The 16,946-nt window shown below is 41.8% G+C and overlaps 1 protein-coding gene across 1 annotated transcript in view; it reads right to left on the minus strand.

The window, feature by feature from the left end:
- Positions 1 to 429: 429 nt before the first annotated feature.
- The window catches only part of LOC145395873 (uncharacterized), a 74,889-nt gene continuing 58,372 nt past the window's right edge, over positions 430 to 16,946 (minus strand). Inside the window, exon 7 of the mRNA XM_080269397.1 lies at positions 430 to 728. Within this exon, the coding sequence (XP_080125523.1) occupies positions 430 to 728 (299 nt within the window). The remainder of the gene's footprint in view (positions 729 to 16,946) is intronic.

Raw genomic sequence — 16,946 nt, forward strand, 5'->3', positions numbered from 1 at the left:
GAACCCAGTGGCATGCAGGCCAAAGATTCTGTAGTTCAATCATTCTCCTTTTTGGGGGATAGGGATGGCATTGAAGAACGTTTATATAATCAGGCAGCTCCTCTGTATAGTCCATCAGTGCTGTCACTAGATGGTGTCCCTCTCCAGCACCAATACTGTAGGGGTTAATTAAGGTCTATATTGAAGTCCACACAAAGGGACCTGAGAACATGTAAAAACTTATCATTTTTCGTGGGCCACAAAGGGTTAATTAACAGATCTGGGAATATCTCCTAAAAACATGTCTTTTATTAGGGGCCACCAGTACTGCTGGAGCTACTCTTCCTGCTGCTGCTGCTGCTGCAACTGATGGGGTTGGTGCAGCTGCTTCTACAGCTACTTCTGGGGTTCGTGGTGATGGTGCTACTGCCACTTCTGGGGTTGGTGCTGTCACTGGTGTTCTGCAGTTGGTGTAGCTGCTGTTGTTTGTCTTCTTGGCATGGCCAGGGGGGCACTGGCCACTTTAAATCTCCAGGGGAATACCTCCGATTGGCCAGAACTTAACTGAACCACTCCATAGCTGTCTTGGTCACACCAGTCTTCAGTTCCCAGCTGTGCCCCCACAGCTACAACTACAGCTACTGAACTCATACTGCTGCTGCTGCCACCCGTCTGACATACATGAGTTGTACATTTTTTGGTTCGTCCACCTTGACGGCTGAGGTTTTTATTCTTCGGTAGCCTAATCTCTGTAACTCAGTTGGAGACTAAGACAAGGATAGCAGTACTGTGGCTCTGCATCCATTCCATATCACTTTAAGTCAAGTTGATGTGGACGGAGTATGTTAACAGTTGGTTCCATACTTAAGAAAATTTGATCGAGAATTCCTCACCCCATCAGTGGGTGGGAGAAGGATGTTGGACTGATGATGACAGTTGATGATAATAATGATAATTGTGATGATCTGCTTCATAACTTAGGCCATTGACCATTTGCTAAATTATTTCACCACAGTGTTATACAAGGCTACTTCACTTAGGTACTCATTTTACATGCTAATCAACAACAAAGAACGACAATGATGCAGTGTCAGGAGTCAGTCCCTGGCACTATCAGGCTGGTAGATTAACAGAAATACTCACCAAAAGGCCTAATAAAATATCAAGCTGGTAGTCTTCAGTAATCAAATGTTGTTAGGTGGGAGAGCAACTGTGTGTATTCCACCCAACACCAGATGGTTTTATTCAGCTGAGAGGGAGTCTGGAGGTCTAAAGGTTATAATGATATTTATTTTTAACATTTAGTTTACTATGTACTCAATTATCTTAGTTCTGTCACCTTAATGGCCCAGCTTTATGTTCATTTAGCTTTTTTTTTTTTTTTTAGCCCGGTAATAGATCTACATCCTCCATACTCCAGATCTACCTCCTTTCCATTGCTTCTTCATGACTAGCATTATTTGCTAAACTATTACAGAGATGGTAATTGCAGGCCAGGTTAAAGTAACAGTAGCATAGTAAGCCAGTTCCCCAGATATCCCAGTAGTAAAGTCCTGCAACCTTTCCATTGCATGATTAGCATTAGTCTACTTGCTAGAATATTGCAACAACTTGGTATTATTTCAAGTTTATTAACAGATAGATAGGTACACACACATAAACCAGATACACATAGATACCCTGCTAGATAAATGGTTGTTATATTGCTAGAATTATTAACAGATAGATAGGTACACACAGATAAACCAGATACACATAGATACCTTGCTAGATAAATGGTTGTTATATTGCTAGAATTATTAACAGATAGATAGGTACACACAGATAAACCAGATACACATAGATACCCTGCTAGATAAATGGTTGTTATATTGCTAGAATTTTTTAGATAGGTTGAGAATTATGAGATAAAAAGTTTCCTTGATTATGTTTGATGCCTCTGGTTGTTAGTACAGTATTTCTGTCAGTTGAACAATGTCTGGTGTTGGTACAGTGAAAGTGGCTGGTCGTCTTTGTGGCTGTGGTGATTTCCTAACATTTCTTAGCAAGCCTCCTGTGTCTCAAGAGATGACATCCCAGTGAATTGTGCAGGTGATTATTGATTGATCATTGCTGTTATTATTATTATTATTATTGTTGTTGGTTTTATTATTATTTAGTAAAGTTCAGTGGACACCAAACATTTTATAGCCTGTGGTTTGCTCAGTTCTATCATTTTAGGCACTTCGGATCAGCTTACTGGATTACCATACCAAACTGATATACATTGCAACTTCCAAAATATGAGGATCAGAGTTCCAGAACCTCCACATACCAATATACTTTTTTACTCAAATTTCCCTGCAGCATTATCTGTGTTTGAGATTATTCACTACACTTTCTGAGATTGCTGTTGTATTTTCAGTTTCAATCACCCACACCAATTGACCCTGCAGTGTACAGTAGGGATTGGTTATTGTTTACAAGCCTCAGCCATGTGCAGTCAGTTCCTCCTTGCACTCATAAAGACCCCTTGCACTTATAAAAGAATGCAGCAGTACTGAGACGAGCAGTGACAATATGCTTATCAGCAGAAATTGGAAGTGCTATGTGCTATCTAAAAATAGCCGACGCCCTAAAAAGTGTAAGATTAGTGACAAAGTATGGTTTAGGATCGACTCAGTCACCCACCATTTTGACAAGGCCCCTCCCCCCAAGTAGTAAGTAAAGTTTTTTATACCTCTGAAAATCCCTCCACCTCATCCTCGGTCTACCCTCCCCATCCCTCCCTCCACCAAATCAGACCTGAAAAGATTCTTAGTCAGTCTTTCATGCTGGCAGTCAATAAACATGTCCAAACCACCTCAGAAAAGTCTCCTAATCTTTTCAACCACATCCACATCTACCCCACAAGTTTTCACTTCTTCATTCGTCATTACCTGTCCCTCCAGTCATTTATTTATTGCTCCTCTCAAGTGGGCACTCATTTCCACTGGCTCCCAGGTCCCTTGACTTGTTCCCCTCTTGCAAGGTCTTGGAGTGGCATGGTCAGGGATAGGGATCACAATACCACTTTGACAGTGACACAACTTCCATACCGTTGTGTGCCTATTTCTCATCACTGTCATGTAGTGTACCAGGAAGGTAAAACCTAGTATGGGACTATTTTCACGTATTTGTCTTGGAAAGTTCCAATCCTTACTCTCACACGGAACCCAAGTACTTGAATGCACTCACATTCTCCATATCCTCACCATCCAACCTCACTGCACACTCTGTGACTCTCATTCCTCTCAAACACCATAACTTCTCCCGTCACCTGTCTCCTCTCAGGCCTGTCCCAATTCATTCACCAAACCTTGCAACTCCCATTCATGTGGCTCAATCAATCCGTCATCAGCAAACAGCAACACTTCCTAAATCTCACCCTGGTGTAGCAGGGGTGTGTCCACGTGTGTTCCTACCTTGGACCTCCTTTACAACCCCATCCATATATATATTAAACAGCCAGGACATGCTGACACACTGCATCAGTCCCTTACTGAGATCAAAGAACTCACTCAGCTTTCACCTCACTGTAAGCATGTTTAGCTCCCTTGCTACATACTCTTCACAGCACTCAACAATTTCCCCTCCACTCCATATATTCTGCTAATACCTGTCTATCATACCTTGCCTATCTATTCTATCATAAGCTTTCTCCAACTGCTCCATGAAAAGGCAGCATACACTTTCCTTCCTTCTCTAGATAGTTCTAATAACATCTTAGATACAAACTATCTGATCTACACACCTTACTTCCCTTACAAGCTAAATCCCCCTTGTGAAATATACAACTATCTGTCATATGCCTAACCCTATCAATGTATGAATATTCTATACCATATATTATTACCAGTCAAATAGTGATTATTCAGTAATGGTTACCACATACTTCTCTCTCTCCTTTTCCTTTGTACAGAGGAACAATTATTGGAAGTGCCTAAAAATTTTGCTGAAAGTGTAAGATTAGTGAAAAGTATGGTGTACTGTGGGATCGACTACCATTTATGACGTAAGGCAGCAAAGTAGTATATAAGTAATTAAAGCTTATTGTAAAGCAGTTATAAATAATTTCATCTAAAATAATGGTACTGGTCTGCCATATATGGGTCAACTTCTTTGTATTATTCAGACTGAAAAGATTGTAGTTTTATTTTTTTTATATAATCTAAGAAGTCCCATTACAAACCAAATACACACAAAAAGTTTCAGGGTGGTTAAATTGATTTAACTCTCCCCCACTAAATAATGACAGTCCATTTATTTAGCAATTGCTTGCATTGGACATTCTGTAGCATTGCGAACAGCAGGTCCCTGTGCTCCTCATGCAGACGATTATAAAGATCAGGTGATGGCTGCTGGGCTATACACATAATATGGGTTGAACATCCACTCACAGTACACACAACCCTCCATTGTGTGCCACGTGTATATTGATTACAACATTGGTATGCATGGGGCTGCATGGAGTTTCAAACTTAGGTGAAGTCAAGGGTTAAACACTTGTGCTCATGTTTGGAAGGATTTGTGGCATATCAGGCAGTGGGTGGAAGATGTTTGTGTGTATGCATTGAGCCCTGGCTAGTGCGATGTTCTGGATGGTGGGGAAATCACGTAGACATGGATGGCTTGTTAATACCACGACTCCCTTTGTTCCTTTATTTTTAATAGTCCACGCAATGCTTCAGTGATGAGCCGTTGCCCTTATCTGGCTGTCATAATTCAGACATAGCACATTATTTGTTCACATCTGTCATGATGGACAACATATTCACAGCCACCCATTTATTAATCAATATTTTGTTTTCCCTTTTGCAAGGAGGCCTGGGACTAAGCTACTCACTGGTATAATCCTGTATGGGCCACATCCAGTTGGACCGCCTTGACTCCTTACACCTTTATGGGACCGTATGTTTGGCTGAAACGTGAAAATGTAGTAGGGCAGCAAGAAGCCACTTGGCTTGTCACTCAGTGTAGCCACAAAGTATCCACTTTGCATAAAATTCATTGAACCTTTGCTATCAGGTAGAAATGAGTCACCATTTGTAGTCAGATCAGACTCCTAATCTCATTGTCTCCTGCTGTCAGCTGAGCTGAAACGAGTTAGACATATTCACCTCTGTCAAGTAAAGTTACAGACAATTGGAGAACCTTCTGCTGTCACAAGCTATAAAATGTGTACCAGGACTTGTGTCCTGAGCATGAGCAAAAATATGTAGACACTTCTGTGCCAGCTGTAGCATTGGAGTGTTATTTGAAGTATTTTATGTGACATGGGCTGCAGACTAATGTTACTGTTCTTCCATAGTCCACCAGCCTGCTATAGGGGAACAATGTGCTTCAATTTAATGTGTTATGTATAACCTGACAGCATAGCTCATGAAGGTGTCTGTTTTAGCACCAGTAAAAAGACTATTTTGCTGTATCAGTTGGGGAAGAGTGATAAATATGGAATACAAGATAGTGCTGGCAGTGTATTGTTGGCAGACTTTTGCTTATGCCTGTACATCACATACAGAAAGTCCATTATATGAGACAGGTACTCAAAAATACAGGGTGATCCACATATAACTTGTCCCATTCTCATGTATTTTGTCCTTGTTTTCTAAACCATACATTGCCCCATTCTGAGGTGGGAAGAAGCCAGGATGATGATGATGATGATCATAATCATCATGATCATGCGCATATTGATGATGGATGTGCAGAATGGCTCAGTCAGCATTGCCAGGATCTGCCGTGCATTGTGTTCTACATACCATTACCCTTTCATACTTTATAGTGATAACTTGTTTGCATCCATTGGTTGATTTTTAACAATACAACAATTAAGTATTGTATATCCTCTTGCATTTGCTTCCAGTAATTGCATCAAGTTCACTCATTCTAAGTAAGCATTGATTATTTCCTTTGTTTGTCCATTTATTTATCTATCTTGCCAGATGCCTCAATCCCATAAGCTGTGATCACAAACAATTCATCACTGCGTTGTTCTGTCCTCTGCCATTTTGCTGCCCTACCTCATATCTCTCCAAACCATCCTTCCATCGGTTTCCTCCTCATCCTTAGTCTTTCCCTTCCTTGGTCCCCCCCCCCTCCACCTTACATACACTCTTCTAGTCAGTCTCTCATTCACCATCCTCTCCACATGGCCAAACTATCTCAAAGTATTTCTCCTAACACTCAGTCACATCCACATCAACACCACAGTGCTTCTTCCTCATTTGTCCAATTTTCTCTCTCTCTCTCTTTCTCTCTCCCTCCCTCCATATATGCCTCCAACGGGGTCCAATCTTTACATTCATATGTTAGAGTAGGGAATCACACACACACACACACACACAGTAGGCACTTTTTAGGACGCGAGTTTCATGCCCTTGGCAGAGGAGGTTCCGTATAGGAATTCTGCTTGAATACAGTTCTTCTACCCTGCTGTGCCCTTTACATAACACTGCCTTCTTTTAACTTCCATCCTTGCTCATCACTCATCATCTGAACTTCCATCCTTACTCATAAACCAACAAGATTATGGCTACTTAAAATATAACAAAATCTTACATCACTCATCCTCTAAACCAACAAGAATATGGCTGCTCATCCTCTAAACTTCCATCCTTACTCATCACACTACCCTGGGGATCTGAGGCAGGGTGAGACATCCTAGCGTGCACCTCCTTTTGCACTCACCCGACACACTACCCGACACCACCATCCTCAGCACTTTCGACTTAACTTTCACTCAAAAACAATGTTTACTATTACTTGCCTTCATAAACCCTTAGATTCAGTTTCTGACACCTCAAACACTGCATCATCCTCTTGTTCCTGCCCAGGAAATTGCTCTTCTGATGTTGAAGGGAAGGATTCCTCCCTTTTGCGTATTATTTTAAAAAATACACTAAAATTCGGTAAAAAAAAGGTCCTCGCATACTAGGCATTTCGAGTACTGTGGATTCACTTCCTACGAGTGCGTACTGTATATATGTTCATCCTTATGCAGATTGAATAAGACACTCTTGACTTTTTGTCCATGTGCAGAGCTTACTTCCATATGTCTAGAATAGGCAGAATTAGATAACACTGTCATACAACATATTTCCTTACCACATTTCTTCACTTCCCTGTTCTTTATCACTGCATTCAATGAAACAGTAACTCTTCTGCCCTGCTGTACCCCTTCAAACATTTCCTCCCATGAACTTCCATCCTTACTTAACACTATCCAAGTACTTGGATGCACTCTCATTCTCCATTCCCTCACCAACCAGTTTATGCTATGACTTAGTTTCTCAAAAACCATAACTTTATTATTATCTACATCTACTTTTAGATTCCGTTTCTTACACACATTCCCAAACTCTTTCACCAAACCATTCAATTCACATTCGTCCTCATTTAACAATACCTTTTCCCTCAGAACTGCAACAGTACTGGTCAGTTTCCAGCAGTTTATTGATACAGTACTTGCCACTGACTCACCTATTGCCTTTTTTTTATAACGCCATTGTCAGTGTGAATTAGATACCATCTATTGATTTTATACATTCCATAACATTTGTTGACCAGCACTGCTAATTGAGGATTTCATGTTGTAATTATTTCAACTCAGCATTTTACAAAGGAAAGATGGTAATTTATTGCCTATTAAACTGTCATTAGCAGATTGCAGTAGGTGTTTGTTAAAGTATCAAAATTTATCTGCATTCCCCAGGTACCAGTTAAGTGAACCTGGGACCATTCCCACAACAACAGGTATTGCCCTAAAAGATCATAAATATGTGTATCATTTAATAAGACTTACTGATATATAGCCATAGATCTTTTTTCTTTTTTCAAACAGTAAGTGAAGCTGTTTTGTATATTGAATCCTGCCTGAAATATTGGTATTTGTTGTTACATATTTACGCCAATTTTCTCATAACGATATGTTGTGCATATATATTATTGGCATGTCATAGTGGTGTACTGCACAGTCTGCCACAGGAATAAAGTATAATATCTGTAGTCCTTGTTATGGAAGATTTTGATATGCAGCAGGTCAGTTCTGCAATGATCTTCCTCACTCTTGACCTTATTTCTCTCTGCCTGTGACGTCCAGTCTACGCTGTGTTTGCAGACATCTCAGTATTAATGTATCTTGCTTTTGCCTCATGTGTTAATTATATTGCAGTCTTTCGACCTTTGGTTCCTTCTTCTCTACATTCAGGGGAAAGAAACAGCTGCCCTGAATAGCCAAAAAAAAAAAGAAAAAAAAGCATCTTATAATATTACTTCATTTGTGTCAAAGGTTAATGAGCATCATGAGTTTGCTTGGCTTCATTTATATCAGAGATTAACATGCATTGAGGCGCTTCCCTTCATTTATGTCAAAGATCAGCAAACATTCTCGAGTTGTCGTCATTTATGTCAGATTAATGAGCATCTTGAGTTGCCTCCCACCATTTATGTTGAAGGTTAACGAACACACCAAGTTGTTTCCCTTTATTTATAAAAACATTTGTCGTTAATATTATGTACGTTTTTTGTGTTAAAATTTTTATTCCTGTGGCTGACTACATTTATTTGTATAGTGATATTTATTGACCTGTAATTGTATGATTTCTGTATATTCCTGTTGAATTGTAATACAGTAAACCCCTGATTATCCAACGTCACATAAGCTGACACACATCATTATCAGTCAAGAAAAAGTACGGCTGGTTTATAGCAATGTCCTTCCCTCCCCCAGCATTGACCAACACCTTGCTGCCAACTGCACAGGAATAAAATCTTGTACATTACTACAGTATGAGTACAGTGTACAGCAACTGTATATTTTACTGTAATATACTGTACTGTATATCAGGAAAACTATTTGGTGTTGTTTTCATTATGTTCAAATAGTTATGCAGTACAATATAAGTGTTTTGTAGGGGTTATGCCCCCATAGTGGACAGCTTTGGCTGAATGGTGAGATAATCAGGGATTACTCTGTTGCAGTTGAATTATATAGTACTGTATGTCCATTGTCTTTATGTTTCTGTTCTTTTTTTTTTTGTAAATGTGTGAGAAAACGTGCCATCATATTGTCATCTTCAGCTGTGTTAAATTGTGAATTGATCTTTGCTGCAGCAGTGGCCTGAAATATTTTCTTATACTTTGTGAGTTTCAAAATACGTGATGCAGTAGAAATGATTTTTGCTCCTCATGGGGCAATGCAGGATTGGATGATGGATGGATGGTAAAATTTGGTGTACTTTCAGAAGCATGCTTAAGAAATTTGCAAGTCCCTTCATAAATTGAGTCATTGCTCAGAAATCAGTCTGTATGAAGCAGATTGTGTTGTTTTCAGAATGCGGTATTATAATAGGTAGAATATGTTGCATTATATTGTAACATGGCAGCCAATGGATTGTACATTTTGGGAGTTAATATCTTTATGATTGTGAAGTAGATTCAGAATTCCAAGGGGCGTTCACTGCAATGCTGTTGGTAGTTCTCACACTTTGATGCTGTCTGTTGATGCAGCTTTCTTAGTTGATGATAATGGTGATCAGTTTGCTTGTAAGGTGGAGTCAGGATTACAGAGGCAAGTAATTGTGTATTCTGTTGATGGTTCTTAAGCACTGAGGCTTTCTTTTTGTTTATGGATCTGTTGATGATGATGTTGATTATTAAGCTTATGAGGTGAAGTCTGAGGCTGTTCCTTATGTATGCTGTTGATAGCTCTCCTGTTTTGATGTCTTCTATATGTTAATGGATCTTTTTAGGTATTTATAACGTTGTTGGTGTCTGCCATGTTGGATTTGGATTTATGACTGTGTGTGAGGATTGTGGTGGATGAGTGTGAGAGGAAGAAAAGTTTGGAAGTTGGTGAGGCTATGGGACTGACAAGAGATTGAGTTGGCTGGATGAATGTTATGAGGAGAAGTGCATGATCAGGGATTTGGCACTGCTTTTTAATGTGACAGCGCCCAAATTGACTCTGTCGGATACGTTTATGTGAAGCTACAGAACGTGGTGAACGTTTTTGGCATATCAGACAGAGCCAGGATTCCGGGGGCTTGATTGTTGAGTGAATGGAAGTGTGGCCCATTGGATTGAGCAGATTTGGGCTGTCTGGACGATGTTACTCCTCACCCTGTCTTAGGTTGGAAAAGGTCTGAATGAAGATGATGATGATGATGTGTGAGGATTTTCAAGAACAACTCAGAAAAGCTGTAAGTGGAGAAGCTGAGAAAAGGGATGGTGACAGTTGAATACAAGTTAAGAGTAGTAAAGGAGTTGGAGTCATTGAATTGGGAGCAAGTGGGTTTGGAAAACTGATAGAGTGCATATAGGGAATGTTTGGTTAGGACTGCTACAGCTGTGTGTGGTGTTGCAGTGAGAGCAGCAAGTAAGAAGGCAGTGTGGCCAGGCGTCTTGAAATGTACGGGTGTTGAATTTGGCGCTCTGCTGTGTTGTTTTTGTTTTTTCTTTGCGGGAACAAATTGCGGGCACCTGGCCTTTGGTTCCTTCTTCCTTGTATTAAGAGAGAGGGAGCTTTGTGGGATGCTGAGTTTGAAGAAGTGACAGAGAGAAAGAAGTGACTGGATGCAAGAAAGGGGTTTAAATGAAAGAAAAAAGGAACATTTTGAAAGCACATACGGTAATAAAGGAAAAAAGATTTAAGTGAATGGTGATCCTGAAGAAAAATGTAAGCTGTGCTGCATTTATGAATCGTGGAAGCAGCTGCAAAAATTAGGTGGGGAAAACGTGAATGTGGAGGATGAGTGACGAAATTCTAACAAATGGATGTGAAGTAAAAAGTAATTAGAATAACTAGTTTGCAAGGCTGAAGAATGGGTATGTTGAGAGAACACTAGTACTGTAAACATTGTGTGTGTGTGGGTGTGGGGAAAGAGAGAGTGAAGATTCTGTGGCTTGATTGTTGAGTAAATCAGTGTCTGAACCATTTTGTGCCTTCTCAGTTGGCTAGCTTCTCCCTCGTTTGAGTTTTTGTTTATTTTCTTGATCCAGTTGCACTTCATCCATAGGTAAAAAAAAATGGATAAGGTGGTGGTGGTGATTGAAGGAAATATGGTTGTCATGATTCATTTGCAAAGGAACTAGTTAGGATGATGGTAATAACGTTTAGTCCACTTCACTGTGCATGGTAGTGATAGTTCTCCCATTTTATTGCTGGCACATTCATTGTTCCCGGCCCCTGCCTCAAGTGGTTTTATCTGGAAATATAAGCTGAGATGATGGTATGGTTATATGGATAGCACCAAGGCCTGGGAGAGAGATCCTGGGGCCCTGGTGACCCCCCATCCCTCCCCATCACGTGTACTGACATCCCCCCCTCTCTTTTCCCCTTATGATGAATTTTATTTCTTGTGTGTGAACTGATGATGAACATAGTAGACCGAGATTTTGCAGAAGAATATCGGTATTTACTGTACTACATATTAGTAGACAGTACTGTAGATCAAGGTTTTGCTGTTTACTACATTTATTAAACATAGTAGATTAAGATTTTGCAGAAGAATATTTACTCCATATTATTATATCTTGGCTTGGCTTTTGGGTCCCCTCAGCGCCCAGGCTGTGATGTTTTGGCACCGTTAACATCCCTCTCTGCTGGGTCTTGGATGAAGTAGATGATAATTGGATGATGGTGGTGGTTGTGTCTTGGATGAAATAGATGTTAATTGGATGATGGTGGTGGTTGTGTCTTGGATGAAATAGATGTTAATTGGATGATGGTGGTGGTTGTGGCCTGGATGAAATAGATGATAATTGGATGATGGTGGTGGTTGTGGCCTGGATGAAATAGATGATAATTGGATGATGGTGGTGGTTGTGTCTTGGATGAAATAGATGATAATTGGATGATGGTGGTGGTTGTGCCCTGGATGAAATAGATGATAATTGGATGATGGTGGTGGTTGGGTCTTGGATGAAATAGATGATAATTGGATGATGGTGGTGGTTGTGGCCTGGATGAAATAGATGTTAATTGGATGATGGTGGTGGTTGGGGCTGTTAATTGGATGATGGTGGTGGTTGCAGCCTCAGGTTCATCTAGAGACAAACCCAGTGGACTAACTACAGAAATCCTGGCAACCCCAAAGATACATGTTGAAGTGATAGTGTGGTACATGTGGTGAGTGTAGTGTGGTGTGGGAGGATGCATTACAGTGTGTGGTACATGTGAGTGTAGTGTGGTGTGGCAGGATGCATTACAGTGTGGGTGTAGTGTGGTGTGGCAGGATGCATTACAGTGTGGGTGTAGTGTGGTGTGGCAGGATACATTACAGTGTGGGTGTAGTGTGGTGTGGCAGGATACATTACAGTGTGGGTGTAGTGTGGTGTGGCAGGATGCATTACAGTGTGGGTGTAGTGTAGTGTGGTGTGGCAGGATACATTACAGTGTGGGTGTAGTGTGGTGTGGCAGGATGCATTACAGTGTGGGTGTAGTGTAGTGTGGTGTGGCAGGATGCATTACAGTGTGGGTGTAGTGTAGTGTGGTGTGGCAGGATACATTACAGTGTGGGTGTAGTGTGGTGTGGCAGGATGCATTACAGTGTGGGTGTAGTGTGGTGTGGCAGGATGCATTACAGTGTGGGTGTAGTGTGGTGTGGCAGGATGCATTACAGTGTGGGTGTAGTGTGGTGTGGCAGGATGCATTACAGTGTGGGTGTAGTGTGGTGTGGCAGGATGCATTACAGTGTGGGTGTAGTGTGGTGTGGCAGGATGCATTACAGTGTGGGTGTAGTGTGGTGTGGCAGGATGCATTACAGTGTGGGTGTAGTGTGGTGTGGCAGGATGCATTACAGTGTGGGTGTAGTGTGGTGTGGCAGGATGCATTACAGTGTGGGTGTAGTGTGGTGTGGCAGGATGCATTACAGTGTGGCTGTAGTGTGGTATGGCAGGATGCATTACAGTGTGGGTGTAGTGTGGTGTGGCAGGATGCATTACAGTGTGGGTGTAGTGTGGTGTGGCAGGATGCATTACAGTGTGGGTGTAGTGTGGTGTGGCAGGATGCATTACAGTGTGGCTGTAGTGTGGTGTGGCAGGATGCATTACAGTGTGGGTGTAGTGTGGTGTGGCAGGATGCATTACAGTGTGGCTGTAGTGGATTGTGTATTTTATGTTGGCACTGAAGCAGAGAAAGACGATGGCTGTGTTGGGGTCTGGTTATGCTCTTTTTTTTTTTTTTTTTTTTTTTTTTTTTTTTTCACTCTAACATGGCAAAGATTTTCATGTTTTTGCAGCTTACTTCCACGTTGCTCAGTGGCAGAAAAAGAAAATATTACAGACCTACCTTTTTTCCATAGCATTTCTTGTGGAGAAGCATTTACCTTTATTGCTGCTCTACTGTATTCTTACAACTCAGCATTCATGAGAGCAAAAGGCATTTTCAGACAAAGTTGGGGTGACATAAGAGCATAGGTGTCCTGTCTCTCTGGGTGGGGTAGTTTCTGAGGGGTGGTGATCTGATGGTGAAGCAGGAAAGGATGGGGACCACATTGCAGTCTGGCTTGGTGTACGTGTGTTTCTCTGGGTATTATTATTATTTGTTTTTAAGGATGCATGTCTGGTAACGATTTATGAAGGCTCTTGTTTGCTTGGAAATTGTTGGATTGTTGTAGTGGTCTTGGGCGGCTGGGTAGTGGCTGTGAAGTTTGAAATGAAAGAAGAATAACAAGAAGGTTGACGCCCCCAGTCCTTGGTGGATGGTGGGAGCCGATGACTTGTACTGTGTAATACCTTTGCTTTTTCACAGCCCAGTTCCTTTTGGATGGGGGGTCGGTAAGTTAGGGTTGTGTAGGAGGGATGGATGTTTGATGATGAATTTTGACGGATATATTGTAGTTCAGCTGGAAAATTTTGGATGGCTATAGTGGCCATGTATGACTGGGTAGTGGCTGTGTACAGTCTGAAGCAGCAGAAGTATTGTGTAGTAAAAAAATGCAGGAAAAAAAAAATAGCTGACGACCAATCACGGGTGAATGATGTGTCCTGTGATCTGTGCTGGTAAATATTATCATTGCTTTTCACAACACAGTCCCATTTGGGTGGAGGTTGATTAGGTAGGGGAGAAAATGGAGGAAGAGGGATGGTCTTGAGGCACATCATGGAGTCATTTATGTACAGTTTGAAACATTGTAAAAATGGATTTTAACAGGCAAAATAAAAAAAATCACCACCACCACCACCACCACCATCATCATCATCATCATAATCATCATCATCTGGATCTTTCCCACCCAAGGGCAGGGTGAAAAAATAATAATAGGTGGGAGCACTCACCATCCATTCACTCGATGTAGTGCTGCTTTGGGTGTCTCCCCTTTCCTGTCTTTCTTCCTTCCTCTTCTATCTCTTATTTTCCTTCATTCTTTCCTATTCCTTCTGCCTACGGGTGACTTTACACTCCCTCTTCTGTTTTACTTCCCTTCATTCTTTCCTCTTCCATCTGCCTATGGGTGACTCTACACTGAGTGACAAGCCAAATGCTTTCTTGTACACAAGGAAACCATTTGCTACGCTGGGTGGTAACCATATAATTATGAGCCTGGCGAGTAATTGCTGTGCTCCATTCTGATTGAGCAGGTGCAGGTTTGTATCCATGGGGTGGTTGGGGTTTATTGCTCACGTAATGCCACTCGGATGAGTGAGGCTGGTCACTCTTCTAAAATGTCAGGACCAACATGCCTAGCACCGGGCTCCTACGCTCCTCATGGGGCGACATAGGGTTGGATGGATGACAAACCCACTCGATGGCGGGGTGGGGCCAGTGGACTGATGTATGAATTGATTATCGTGCTTTTCATAACGCAGCTCCATACACATTTCATTTGGATGGAGGTTACTTTTTATTTACATTTATGATCAATTGAAGACTCTAGCACTTCTCTTGTGGCTCAAATAGCTGTAGTGCTTATATTTCCCTCTGGCAAGGTGGAGTCAGACTGGAGGGTCAGTTTAACAAGTAACCAAGGAGACGTTCCTGTCTCACCACTCTGGTGTGGAATGGTTTTGTGAAGAGGTACAGGAAGTGGGGCTGGGGGCAGGAGTAGTCTCGTAAGTCTGTGAGGAGGTCTTGTTTGGATGTGATGGTTGTTTAGGATTGTTGCATGTTCGTTTTTCTACATTGAAAGTCCCTTGGTTGTCCTTTGTGTTCATGATTAGTCACGAGGGATATTTTACATAGAGAACACCAGCTGTCGTTGCACTGGGGATAGCCTGGAATTGGGAAAGTCATTGAGTAGATGTTATGTGGTACTCATGTAAAGAAAATTTTGAGCAGACAGACCTGTGAGGTGAAGTCAGGAATGCATGGCTAAGTGGTCAGTGAGTGTCTGCCTTTTTTCAAAGGACATGACTTGCTGACGTCAGTGGCACCATGTCTCCAGCACCACCTTTGCATATGCATAGCTCATGTATAACCAAAATAACAAACTGCTGGATTGAAACATGTTTAAACATTCTGTTGAGAATAAATATATTTAAACATTCTGTTGAGAACTACTGGCACGTTTTCCACACGGTTACAAACTGAATATATAAAATGGTGATTTTCTTTTGTTTATAATGCCAGCAAAAAGTCATTTAACAGATTGTATATATTCCTGTTAATCCAGTCACTTGATGTAGTGCTGCCTACTTCTTCCTTAGCCTTTATCATTCTTTTTCTGTGCCTGCCCTCCTCTCTTCCTATTTCTCCCATCTGCCCTGTCACTAATGCTTTTATTTCCGTTACAGGTGGCTTTACATTGAGTGACAAGCCAAATGGTTTCCTGTAAGCCAAGAAACCATTTACAACGGTGGGTGGTAACCATATAACCAAACCATACGTGCTCCCTACATGTCAAGTGGGTTTGTGGAGGGTTAGTGCCCCTCCCTGTAAAACAAGTAACTCAGAGTCAAATGGCCACCCCGTACGGGATTATGGCGTCTGGCAATAGATAGAAGTATTTCAGGATTATATTAAAGACTTAAGTACAGTATTTAGATATTCTAAGTATTATTTGCTGTGCTTTACCATTTCATGTTTTCCATGTATTGTGCTAGAGCATTGGTAGAAATGAAAAATGTTTTTTTCTGTGTGGTTTTACTGTTTCATGGTTATACTCTCGTTATGTATTGTATTAGGCTCCTTCCCTCCATCCACATCCTTTTCTCTTACTTGTTCTTTTTCTTCCCATTTCTCCACTCCCCTCCTCCATCATACCACTCATCCAACCTCCCTACCACCACCACCCTGCTACATTCCCCACCACATTCACCCCTATTCATTACATTGCCTTGCTGTGCCTCTCTCTAGTTTGCCATGGCCTGCACTTCTATGCATCTGTCAGCTGTACTATATTTCTTCCTCTCGCCTCCTCTTACCAACCTTTCCCCTTTATTCCTTGCATCTTCCTGCCTCTCACAACCCTTCTTTGCATTTTCCTGCCCTTTCAATCCAGTCTCTGCCTTTTCTGCCCATCTCTGCATCATCTTGTGCTTCCCATACTCCCTCGTCTCTGTCCTTCTTCATCATGCCCATCCCTCACTCACTCTCCCCATTCCTTACCCCACTCCTCCTTGCCTTCGGTCCTCCTCCTTGCCTTCACCAAGCCAGCTCTTCTCTACTCTTCTCACTCTACTTACAAATCTACCCTCTCCCTTCCCCCTAACCTCACCTGCAATTCTCCTCCTTTCCCCCTCTGTCTCCCCTACCGTGCCCATTCTTTACTCCCTCATTCCCGTCCTCCTCCTCCTGCATCCATGTCATCTACTGCTCTCCACGCTCCAATCCATCGCTTCTACCCTCTCGTTCCTCCCTTCCATCATTATTATACCTACCTTCATCTTCACCACCACTGTACTTGCCTCACCCCTCATCTACCACCACACCGGCCTGACTCACTCCACCAGGACCGTACCTACCTCCCCCTTCATCACCACCACCACATTACCCAGCCCCCTTCCCC

This window comes from Coenobita brevimanus, chromosome 33 (assembly GCF_032717465.1).
Source record: "Coenobita brevimanus isolate Jiangsu-jjx chromosome 33, ASM3271746v2, whole genome shotgun sequence".
In the NCBI taxonomy this organism is placed as follows: domain Eukaryota; kingdom Metazoa; phylum Arthropoda; class Malacostraca; order Decapoda; family Coenobitidae; genus Coenobita; species Coenobita brevimanus.